This window comes from Schistocerca piceifrons, chromosome 1 (assembly GCF_021461385.2).
Source record: "Schistocerca piceifrons isolate TAMUIC-IGC-003096 chromosome 1, iqSchPice1.1, whole genome shotgun sequence".
Classification (NCBI taxonomy): Eukaryota; Metazoa; Arthropoda; class Insecta; order Orthoptera; family Acrididae; genus Schistocerca; species Schistocerca piceifrons.
In genome coordinates, this window is record NC_060138.1 from 1,067,537,583 (window position 1) to 1,067,550,891 (window position 13,309).

Here is a 13,309-nt window from a genome sequence, read left to right on the forward strand (position 1 = left end):
AGACTTGTCGGAGTAGCGTAGGCCATAGAGCATACTGTTTCTCCGACGTAAGGCTGGCCACACTCACAAAGTATCCTGTAGACCCCAGGTGTTCAGAGACCTGCTGCGTCTTTAACTGGTCTCATAATTGACGGATTTTTGAGAGAGGCCAGAAGATCTATTTGATCTTGTGTCGTTTCAGTAGGTGGCTTGTCTTCCCCGACACGGAGCCACAGAACGGCTCGCATCAATGGTTTCTAGGACCTTGTAATTAGAGAAGCCATTGAAATAAAATTCACCGATAACACTCTAAATACTGGCGGGAGCCTGTAGCTCAGCGCGGCATCGGATCCAGCGATCGTGCAATTGAAGCGCACCGTAAAAAACAGAGTAAACGAAAGGCCGTGTATGATGCTGCCGCGGGCTCCAGTGAGAACACAGGCGGCGGCAAGTGGATATAAGGGCGTACCAGCAGCCCACTGGCAGACATACCACTGGGTGATGGCCAAAGGGTGCTTGACGAAAGCTCATGTAATTATAATCACTTGACGCGGGTGGAAAGCTGAGTACTTTTTACTTAATGTTACCACCGCGGGACTCTGCACTCTTACAAAATTCATGTCGTCATTGAGGCTAATCTTACAAAATATTGGCCAGAAATCAGGAACCTGTGATCATCGGGTCGTCAGTGAGGTGTACTTTGACACTCCTCCAAAACTAAAAGATTTTTTTTTTCTGATCCCTGCAGTGTCGCTACTAAAGGCACTGAGGGTCATTCTACACTGAGAAAGGTGTTGTACGTACCTCAACAAAGCGTCACTTGATGTGTTCACCTTCTTCCACTCTTCTGTTTTAATGTTCTGGATGCAAAAACAGCTTCTAATCTGCCAAATGCTGGCACAATGCATGAAATCACCTGATCGCAACGTTTTACAAAATATTTAGAACCAAAGACACGTATGTGCACGTATATCTCTTTATATCCGAAGGGAAAACTATTGTATTTAAATAGTTCTTCAAATAACCGCTAGGAAAAAGATAAAAGCACCTGATACACCCACATCCATATGCTACCTAATAGATTGGTTCTTCCACTGAAGTATGGTGCACATATCTCCAAATATTGGATTTTGCCACTTCCCTCATTGCTTCCAGTTAACTCAGTTATGACCAGGAGATTCACAGCTCATAATTTATTATTTGGTAATAAACTAAACATTTGATTGAAACAATGTCCGTTAATTCATGCAGTGCTTGCGGGGTCATACTTTTTGTCGTACGTCCTTCTGACATTCATTATCGTGTTGCAAAATTGGGGTTTCAGTAAACTCATTAAAATATAGCGGAGTGGCATATTATGCACACTTCAGATACTATAATTATGGAGATGCTGCATCATTTTTGGTGCATCAGCACAGAAGTAGTCCCACATCAAAAGCCACAGCGATCTCCAGACCCAGATCTGTGCCACGATCTGCCCCTTTCGCTGTGTTATAATCACATCACTGAAACTCCACATCTGCATTTTGATGATGAATGATGGAAGAACGTACGACAGCACACCGACTTCTATAGTGGGGAATATGGTTCTGAAAGTGCTGCGTGTTTTAACTGACACTGTTTCAAGAAAACGGTCATTAACGTGCGCGTGTGTATATTTGTATTCGTTGACATTCAGAAATAGACTGCACACAAATGCAGTGTTTTAGAGATAAATCTACATGTGCATATATATTCCGCCACCTTCCACCTCGCCCGTCCCCCCAGTTCCTGTTCCCGTCGCGAATGGTCCGAGGAAGGAACAATTGCTGGTAGGAAAACGACTCCCAGTTTTTCTTTGATTTCCTCATTGTGGACACCCTCCTGCTATTGTTCCCATCTACTAGTACCTGCAACCATCCTAGCTACTTTCATATACGTAACCTCAACCTTATTGATAAGGTAACCTGAATCCACCCAGCTTTCGCTCCCATACAACAAAGTTGGTCGAAAGATTGAACGGTGCACAGATAACTTAGTCTTGGTACTGACTTCCTTCTTGCAGAAGAGAGTAGATCGTAGCTGAGCACTCACTGCATTAGCTTTGCTACACCTCGCTTCCAGTTCTTTCACTATGTTGCCATCCTGTGAGAATATGCATCCTAAGTACTTGAAACTGTCCAACTGTTCTAACTTTGTTCCTCCTATTTGGCACTCAATCCGTTTATATCTCTTTCCCACTAACATTACTTTCGTTTTGGAGATGCTAATCTTCATACCATAGTCCTTACATTTCTGATCTAGCTCTGAAATATTACTTTGCAAACTTTCAATCGAATCTGCCATTACAACTAAGTCATCCGCATATGCGAGACTGCTTATTTTGTGTTCACACATCTTAATCTCACCCAGCCAGTCTATTGTTTTCAACATATGATCCATATATAGTATGAACAACAGTGGAGACAGGTTGCAGCCTTGTCTTACCCCTGAAACTACTCTGAACCATGAACTCAATTTACCGTCAACTCTAACTGCTGCCTGACTATCCATGTAAAGACCTTTAATTGCTTGCAAAAGTTTGCCTCCTATTCCATAATCTCGTAGAACAGACAATAACTTCCTCCTAGGAACCCGGTCATATGCCTTTTCTAGATCTATAAAGCATAGATACAATTCCCTGTTCCATTCATAACACTTCTCCATTATTTGCTGTAAGCTAAAGATCTGATCCTGACAACCTCTAAGAGGCCTAAACCCACATTGATTTTCATCCAATTCGTCCTCAACTAATACTCGCACTTTCATTTCAACAATACCTGAGAAGATTTTACCCACAACGCTAATTAAAGAGATACCTCTGTAGTTGTTACAATCTTTTCTGTTTCCATGTTTAAATATTGGTGTGATTACTGCTTTTGTCCAGTCTGATGGAACCTGCCCCAACTCCCAGGCCATTTCAATTATCCTGTGTAGCCATTTAAGACCTGACATTCCACTGTATTTGATGAGTTCCGACTTAATTTCATCCACCCCAGCTGCTTTATTGCACTGCAATCTATTGACCATTTTCACCACTTCCTCAAATGTTATCCTATTTCCATCCTCATTCCTATCCCATTGTACATCGAAATCTGAAACATTACTGATCGTATTTTCACCTACATTGAGCAACTCTTCAAAATATTCCCTCCATCTGCCCAAGGAATCCACAGGATTCACCAGCAGTTTTCCTGACCTGTCCAAAATACTTGTCATTTCCTTCTTACCTCCCTTTCGAAGACTGCTGATTACACTCCAGAGTGGTTTTCCAGCAGCTTGACCCAAAGTCTCCAACCTGTTCCCAAAGTCTTCCCAAGATTTCTTCTTGGATGCTGGAATTATCTGTTTGGCTTTGTTTCTTTCTTCAACATAACTTTCTCTGTCTACCTGAGTTCTAGTATGTAGCCATTTTTTATACGCCTTCTTTTTCCTTTTACAGGCTGCCTTGACTGTGTCGTTCCACCAAGCCGTTTGCTTTATTCTACTTTTACACACTACCGTTCCAAGACATTCTTTAGCCACTTCTAGTACTGTGTCCCTGTACCTTGTCCATTCCTTTTCCAATGACTGTAATTGACTACATTCAACTAACCGGTACCTTTCTGAGATCATTGTTATGTACTTGTGCCTGATTTCCTTATCCTGAAGTTTCTCCACTCTTATCCTCCTACATATGGACCTGACCTCCTGCACTTTCGGTCTCCCAATACCAATTTAGCTGCAGATTAAATAATGATCAGTGTCATCAAAGAATCCCCTGAATACACGTGTGTCCCTCACAGCCTTCCTGAATTCCTGATTTGTTATTATATAGTCAATGACAGATCTGGTTCCCCTGCCTTCCCAAGTATACCGGTGAATGTTCTTATGTTTAAAAAAGGAGTTTGTGATTACTAAGCCCATACTGGCACAGAAATCCAAGAGTTGTTTCCCGTTCCTGTTGGCCTCCATATCCTCTCCAAATTTACCCATAACCTTTTCATACCCTTCTGTTCGATTTCCAATCCTGGCATTAAAATCACCCATGAGCAGAACACTGTCCTTGTCCTTTACTCTAACAACTACATCACTGAGTGCATCATAAAAACTATCCATCTTATCTTGATCTGTCCCTTCACAATGCGAATATACTGACACAATCCTAATTTTCTTGCTAGACACTGTCAAATCTATCCACATCAGTCGTTCGTTTACATACCTTATTGCAACTACGCTGGGCTCCATTTCTTTCCTGATGTAAAGCCCTACACCCCATTGTGCTATTCCTGCTTTGACTCCTGACAGGTAGACCAGCTGGAATTTCTCTAGCTTTACCTTCATGACTTTTTTGGCGAGATATACATAGGAGGAAGCAATATATTGGTTGACTCTTCTAGGAGCTCTCTGAATTTTCATAGTAAACCACGTCGTGATGCCCAACGCCTTTGTCGTAGCGTCGGCCACTGTAGCTGCTTGATCATCCCTGTGATACTTCGTGCTTACTAAACGAGTCTGTAGCAAATACCACTGCTCTTCTTCCGATCTTCAACATTTCATCTACAAGTCCTAAGAGCCCCAGAATGACGAGCATCACTCAGGTAACGGTCTAACAAAGGTGTTGAAAGCTATCTCTTTCCTGCGTGGATAACACTTCCTGAGTATTGTGGCATATCCCCTTCCTACGACTAAATTTGTGTGGTCGTTCTACTTTAAACAGCTCTGTACGCATACTCATTGGTATGTAACGCCGCTGTCCCAGCATTGGTACTTCTCTTGTAAGATAATTTTCAATAAACGAGATCCTTGCAGTAGACTCTATGATCTTCACGGAAGTGTGAAGTACTGTGTTCTGTTACAACGACGGACAGTGGGCGCCTGACCTGAACTGTATGATGGTGTTCCCGGCGCGGCCGGTAGAGCTGACGAAGCTCATGAAGCACTGCAGCGCCAGGAAGAGGCCGAAGCTGGCGGCGCAGTCCACGGTGCATGCGCCCTCCACGGCGCGTCCGCTGCCAGGGATGCATGCGCAGCCGCCGTACACCTGCAGAGAAGAAGTTACAAGTGTGCATCAACCACTACCCTACAGTATCAAAGCGCCCCACACATCTGCCATCAAACGAATATAAAAATGTCACTAAGGCAGGCACCAGTGGCGCCACTCAGTTCTCTGTGTTTACTACAAGAAACTTGTTTATGCCCAGTCGGGTGGGAACCGTTGTTACAGCTAGAGGTGGTACGTCTTTGAACTAAATTTCCCAACCTCTAGAAAAAGCGTTTTAAATGAAAAAGTTGCGCAAAATGTTCGAAACCTTGAGAAAAATAGCCGTAAGGCGGTTTAAAATAGGGAAAGAAGGGTGATATACAATATGCACCAAGAGAGAATAAGAAGAGTGTAAGACCAAGAATGAAGTCCACAGATTAAAAAGGATGTAACGTGGCAATATAGTCTTTCGCCTCTGCTGTTCAATCTGTACGTCGAAGAAGCAATAACGGAAATAAAAGAAAGCCGCTCGGGATTAGCCGAGCGATCTAAGGCCCTGCAGTCACGGACTGTGTGGCTGGTCCCCGCGGAGGTTCGAGTCCTCCCTCGGGCATGGGTGTGTCTGTTTGTCCTTAGGATAATTTAGGTTGAGTGGTGTGTAAGCTTAGAGACTGGTGACCTTAGCAGTTAAGTCCCATAAGATTTCATACACATTTATATTTCTTTTAAATAAAAGAAAGGTCAAAGAGAGGGATTAAAAAGCAAAGTGAAACGATATCGGTGTTAAGATTCGCTATGATATTGCTGTTCCCAGTTGTAAAGGTTCTTTGTTTGCGAAACCACTACCACCCTCCTACCCAATTTTTCGATACCGTAGATTAATGAATATTTTTCTACGTAATGTCTCATATTTTTCACTCTATTCAAATTTGGTTTCATTTTTATATGTATGTACGTCGATATTTTGAGATGTTGAAATCGATATAATATCTAGTGTGAATATCTTTGTACTTATTGTTATCTTTGATGGTGGCTTGTGACTTTTGCCGTGGAAGCGTACACAGTAGTTAAGTTTTTGTGTTGAATATGAACAGTCTTGACTTTGTGTTGGAAATGAAAAGATGAGTCTGAGTTGTGGACAATGAAAAATGTTGTGAGTTTTATTAAGAGCAGTAACGGCTGCTAAACTATATGATGAAGTAATGTTTTGGACACGCGAAAGTATAAAAAGTTTAATAAATGTGAATTTCTGTGAAAAGTGAGTGTGAAGAATTTTTTCAAGTGACCATTGTTTAAAAAAGTATGAAGCACGTTGCAATGAAAAACATAAATCATCAAATTTATCCTGAAAGATTGTCTTCGTAAGTTCTTCAAGTCGGCGTAGTTAACATCCGAGTGCCTTTCGCACCAACAGCGATAGTCATGCTACCTAGACAACAATTTTAATTACGAGCCAAAGTCAGAGCGAGATCGTCGTTGGATTGCAAATACAAGATATGTGATATTATTCAGGGTGTATACGACTCGGGACAACCGGGAAACCGGGAAAAACCCGGGAATTTTTTCATCCGGGAGAAAACCGGGAAAAACCCGGGAATTTTTCGTAATTCCGGTAATTTTTCATTCTTTTAGCTTTCAGTTAAATTTTTGTAATTTTGACTGGTAAAATTGATTCTCTAGCAAAATGTTACTGTATCCTGCTACTGGAGAATGATACTGCAGCAATAAAATATAAAAGAGAGGAAAAAAATAAAACTTTAGTGGCAAAGGAAATGCGCAATTTACAACAACAAAACACCGTGCACGCACAAGCGTTTGCAAATAGCAAAAATATGTCAAAAGGCCGTAGGGTGAAGACTATGTCTATTGTTCGTAACAATAAACTGCTTGCTGTGAGCATAACGTCACAACTAGTCACATTAGGTCTGTTTGACCACTTGCCAGCGGACAGATGCGCATGAGTAGTTGATTCCCGCTTCCCGCTACTTGAAGTGTGGCTGTTAGCTGTATGGGCAGTAGCAGCAGACAGCCAGATGCACACGAGAAAAATTTTTCCCGCGCGCCCTAGTTGCCAGATTCGCGCATACGCAGAGTTGTCTGAGTTGTAGTGGGGTAGTTGTAGTCTCCACGAGACCCGTGTTTGCGTTAAGTGACGTTTAGTGTTTTCGCTGCTTCTTTTGGTTTACAGCTCCACGTCAAATGAAAACAAAACGGATTTCTGTGGCTGGGAGCTATCAAGGGAATCAAAATACATTCACATAATTACGGAGGGCAAAAATATGTTATTAGTTTCAGTTTTCTTATTTAATTTTATTTCCAAGTTATTATCAGTCTACATTAATCGCCTTGCAGAACAGTGAAGTTACTTTTGCAAGTTTGCTAAAGAAATTGGGCTTTATTAATCTTTCCGCTGAGGCAGCCATTTTATTGGAAACGAAGTGTTTCATTCCAAAGTATTTGCTAGTTCCAACTGTTTGCTGAATTTCATGTGCACGTTATCATATTCTGCCATGTATGTCATTATGCCATAATAAACAACCAAAAATGAGATCGTAGAGTATCAGATGGGACCTCATTCATTGTGAATCTGGAAAACACGAATGTGCACTTCAAGCCGAATTATGCATTGTAGTATGGTTTACGAAATCACGATGCCCTTGGGAGTATCCTCTGATGCCCTGTTTCTTTTATGGTGTCATGTAAGCTCTCTTAGTGCTTTATACATAGGAACATGCGGGCTTCCTACACCACTGCAGCTGCGCACGCGCAATAATGCCTGTTTTCTGGCGCTCTCTGGCAACTGCTAAATCGAACCTATTTCTAACAGTCTCCGGATAGTATTGCGAACGGTGGTTCGAAAAGCGTTACTTTCAAAGTAAATTTCTTTTTACGCAAGATGAATTATGTTACGTGCGAGAAAGTGGGAGGAATTTCTAAATCACAGAGCGTTTAAAACTGAACACTTTGAGGACCATCTACTTACAAGAATTTCGAGCCCAGACATTTACGTCATAATTTTAAATTTACTGGCACGTTTGTGTGATGTAGCTTAAAGTATAAAACACGAAAAAAAGATCAATATTACATGTGAAGGCTTAGCTTCTATTGTAGCTTGTTAATCGTAGAGACCAATATTATAGGTGAAAGCTTAGCTTTTCTAGTAGCTAAACTATGTATATTAATGTAAACCTTTAACTTTTCGTCTTTGTGTGGTCGCGCTACGTAACCAGTGATCTTCCTATTGGCTGAGTATAACATGTGTCCTATGCTCTGAATATCTGCTGTCATCGGCTGGCAAGATCACGTGGCATGAGATATGATTGGCTTACAAAAGGACATCGCAACCGCGGTTTCAACGCTCCGGAAACTAACGCGCTATGTTTGGTGCAATTCGAATTTATACTTTCGTAATACGAAAATATGCAGCGTATATGTGGCTGCAAATCAAAGTACTTTCCAAAACTTCTCTCCTTTTTTTTCATTAAAGGTCTTTCCAAAACTTCGCTCCCCCGTCTTTTCTTTTTTTTCCGGGAACTTCACGCGAGTGTGTATAACGTTAACCATTCAAAGTATTGGTAAGTTTTACAGTTCCGAGGGAAAATCTACGGAAAACGCAGTGTCACTTAGCACGGAAAAAGTGTATTTTCGCCCGGGAAAAAGCATATTTTTTAAACGGAATATCCGGGAAAAATTCGGGAATAATCCGGGAATTCTTTTTCCTTGGCCCCGTATACACCCTGTTATTGTTAATTTTTTTCATTGACTGTGATCAATTGATGTAGCAATACCTGCCACATTAAAGACCTTTTAGTTGCGCAATAAAAAGATCATAATTTGAGTGCGCGACGTGATAATTTTTGAACTAATCGACTGTTAATGGAGGTATAGTTATACAGTGAAAGTGAAGAAGAATTGCAGGAACTGTTGAATGGAATGAACAATCTAATGCGTACAGAGTATGGATTGAGTGTAAATCGAAGAAAGATGGAAGTAGCGAGAAGTAGTAGAAATGCGTTTAGCGGTAAACTTAACATCATAATTGGAGACTGTGAAGTGAACAGACTCTGTTACCTTGGAAGCAGAAAAACCAATGACGGGGACATAAAAAGCAGGACACAGCAAAGACAAAGAGGCCATTCCTGGTCCCACAGGTCCGCTAATGCAACAGTAAATAGCTGAATTAGGACGACGAGAAACTTAACATCATAATCGATGATCACGAAACAGACGAAGTTAAGGAATTTTGCTTCCTAGGCAGATATATAACCCATGACGGATGGAGCAAGGAAGACATAAAAAACAGACTAGCACTGGCGAAAAGGGTATGCCCGGCCAAAGAATGTCTTCTAGTATGAAACATAAGTCTCAATTTGAGGAAGAAATTTCTGAGAATGTTTGGAGTACAGCATTGTATCGTAGTGGACAGTGGGAAAACCGCAACAACACAGAATCGAAGCATTTGACATGTGGTGCTACAGAAGGATCTTGAAAATTAGGTGGACTGGTGAGATAAGAAATGTAGAGGTTCTCCGCAGAATCGGCGAGGAAAGTAATACACGGAAAATACTGCCAAGAAGAAGGCACAGTATCAAGTGAAGCAACTTAAATCACTTAATAAAAGCAAGTCTTGTGGTCCAGGCTGTATACCAATTAGGTTCCTTTCAGAGTATGCTGATGCATTAGCTCCATACTTAACAATCATATACAACCGTTCGCTCGACTAATCCGTAACAAAAACTGGAAAGTCGCACAGTTCACACCAATATTCAAGAAAGGTAGTATGAGTAATCCACTAAACTACAGGCCCATATCGTTAACGTCGATATGTAGCAGGATTTTAGAACATATATTGTGTTCGAACCGGCCGGCCGAAGTGGCCGTGTGGTTCTAGGAGCTACAGTTTGGAGCCGAACGACCGCTACGGTGGCAGGTTCGAATCCTGCCTCGGGCATGGATGTGTGTGATGTCCTTAGGTTAGTTAGGTTTAATTACTTCTAAGTTCTAGGCACTGATGACCTCAGAAGTTAAGTCGCATAGTGCTCAGAGCCATTTGAGCCATTTGTGTTCGAACATTATGAATTATCTCGAAGAAAAGGGTCTATTGACACACAGTCAACATGGGTTTAGAAAACATCGTTCCTGTGAAACACAGCTAGCTCTTCATTCACACGAAGTGTTGAGTGCTGTTGACAAGGGATTTCAGATCGATTCCGTATTTCTGGATTTACGGAAGGCTTTTGACACTGTACTACACCAGCGGCTCGTAGTGAAAATGCGTGCTCATGGAATATCGTCTCCGTTAACTGACGGGATTTGTGATTTCCTGTCAGAGAGGTCACAGTTCTTAGTAACTGACGGAAAGTCATCGAGTAAAACAGAAGTGATTTCTGGCGTTCCCCAAGGTAGTGTTATAGGCCCCTTGCTGTTCCTTATTTATATAAACGATTTGGGAGACAATCTGAGCAGCTGTCTTCGGTTGTTTGCAGATGACGCTTTCGTTTATCGACTAATAAAGTCATCAGAAGATAAAAAAAACTGCAAATCGATTTAGAAAAAATATCTGAATGGTGCGAAAAGTGGCAGTTGACACTGAATAAGTGTGAGATCTTCCACATGAGTGCTAAAGGGAACTCGTTAAACTTCGGTTCACGATAAATCAGTCTAATATAAAAGCCGTAAATTCAACTAAATACATAGGTATTACAATCACGAACAACTTAAATTGGAAGGAACACATAGAAAATGTTGTGGGGAAGGCTAACCAAAGACTGCGTTTTATTAGCAGGACACTTACAAAATGTAACAGACCTAGTAAGCAGACTGCCTACACTACGCTTGTCCGTCCTATTTTAGATTACTGCTGCGCGGTGTGGGATCCTTACCAGATAGGACTAACGGAATCGAAAAAGTTCAAAGAAGGGCACCACGCTTCGTATTAACGCGAAATATGGGAGAGAGTGTCACAGAAATGATACAGGATTTGGGCTGGAAATAGTTAAAAGAAAGGCGTTTTTCGTTGCGACGGAATCTTCTCACGAAATTCCAATCACCAACTTTCTCCTCCGAATACGATAATATTTTGTTGACACCGACCTACAAAGGGAGGAACGATCACCACGATAAAATAAGAGAAATCAGAGCTCGTACGGAAAGATATAGGTGTTCATTCTTTCCGCGCGCTATATGAGATTGGAATAATAGAGAATTGTGTAGGTGATTCGATGAACCCTCTGCCAGGCACTTAAATGTGATTTTTATAGTATCGATGTAGATATAGATATAGGTGTAGACATGTGTTAACACATCAGGGAATGACCTCCATGGTACTGGAGCTGCAAACTGTTGAATCCGTAGAGGAAGACACAGATTGGGATACATCCAGCGAATAATTGAGGACGTAGCTTGCAAGTGCTACTCTGAGATGAAAAGGTTGTCACACGAGATGAATTCGTGGAGGGCCACATCAGACCAGTCAAAAGACTGATGATAAAAAAATCCCAGAAAATAAAACCGAAGATCTATTGTATGACAATAATTTTGGCTTTCGGAAAGGTGAAGGCCCAAGAGAGACAGTTCTGCCGTTGCGATTGGTAATATAAGCAAGACTTAAGAAAAATTGAGACACGGTCATAGGGTTTGTCGAGTTGGAAAAGGCGATCGACAATGTAATGCAAAATGTTAGAAATTCTGAGCAAAACGGGATTAAGCCAAAGGGAAAGACCGGTAATATACAATATGTACGGGAACCAAGACGGAAAAATAACATGAAAAATAAGAACGAAAGGTTGGGATTAGAAATGGTTTGAAGGATGTAGCCTTTCGCACCTGCTGGACAGTCTGTACTTCGAAGAAGCAACGACGGGAATGAAAGGGAGATTCAGGAGTAGGATTAAAATCCAGATTGAAAGATATCACATATAATATTAGCTGATGATATTGCGTCCTGAGAGGAAGTGAAGAAGAGTTACAGGATCTGAGAGGAAACCGAAAAAAGGTGAAAGTAACGAGAAGTAGCAGACATGAGATTAGCAATAAATTTAAGATCAGAATTGGAGACCACGAAGTGAAGGGGCTCTGCTACCTTGGAAGCAGAATTCCCATGATGGGGACATAAAAATCAGGAGATAGCACAGGCAAACAGGGCATTCCTGGCCCAATAAGTCTGCTAGTAACAAACATTGTTCTTAATTTCTGAGATTGTACGTTTAGAGCACAGCATCGTATGGTGGTCAAGCAAGGACCGCGAGAAAACCAGAAAGGAAGAGAATCGAAGCGTTTGAGTTGTGGTGCTATAAAAAAATGTTGATAATTAGGTGGACTGATAAGATAAGGAATGAGGACGTTCTTCGGAGAATGAGCGAAGAAACGAACATATGTAAAACAGTGGTAAATAGAAGAAACACGACGATAGAGCATACGTTAAGACATCAGGGAATTACCTCCATGCTACTAGTGGGAGCTGTAAAGGGTAAAAACTGTAGGGTAGATATTGGAATACATCCAACAAGTAATTGTAAAAGTGGGATAAAAGTGCTTCACTGCGATAGAGAGGTTAGCACAAGAGAGGAATTCGTGGCTGGCTGCATCGAATCAATCAGAATACTGACGAGTGAAAACTCCTACAAATTTAATCAGCTATGTTTCACCTATAATGGATACATGTAATAAGTAATGTTTCCCTCCTGGTGTTGCAATTTGGTGTCTAGCATTCTATATTGTCTTGGAACACTAGTAAAAATCTCATTAATAATAGATAATCAGCAATGTATTCATGCACTGCATCAAAGCGAACGATTCTTCATCATTGTGACAGTCCCTGTAGATAATGTCCACATCGTGTTTAAATTTAGGTTTTCAATTTAATTTTAAAATCCAGACGTTCTTGGGCACACTTTTTTTTTTTTTTAATTTGCTGTGCAGGCGTCAAGGTAAGCGCTATCTAAGTGCGGACTTTACATATGTCTTAATGTGTACTATTTACTGATTGCGCCGGCCGGTGTGGCCGTGCGGTTCTAGGCGCTTCAGCCTGGAACCACGTGACCGCTACGGTTGCAGGTTCGAATCCTGCCTCGGGCATGGATGTGAGTGATGTCCTTAGGTTAGTTAGATTTATGTAGTTCTAAGTTCTAGGGGACTGATGACCTCAGATGTTAAGTCCCATAGTGCTCAGAGCCATTTGAACCATTTTTTGTTAGTTGTTATTTCAGGTTACTACTTAATGTAATTTAATTGTAAGATAAATTACGAAAAATGTCCTTTAGAAATATTTTGAAATATACAGTGGTAATAATATTGTCATTTGTTATACATAGCTCAAATTTCTCGTGGCGGAGAAGGAAAAGGAAAGAG

The 13,309-nt window shown here is 41.2% G+C and overlaps 1 protein-coding gene across 1 annotated transcript in view; it reads right to left on the reverse strand.

Annotated features, from left to right (window-relative positions):
• The window catches only part of LOC124777677 (solute carrier organic anion transporter family member 74D-like), a 218,328-nt gene that overhangs the window by 39,115 nt on the left and 165,904 nt on the right, over positions 1-13,309 (reverse strand). The window contains exon 12 of the mRNA XM_047253157.1: positions 4,860-5,020. Within this exon, the coding sequence (XP_047109113.1) occupies positions 4,860-5,020 (161 nt within the window). The remainder of the gene's footprint in view (positions 1-4,859; positions 5,021-13,309) is intronic.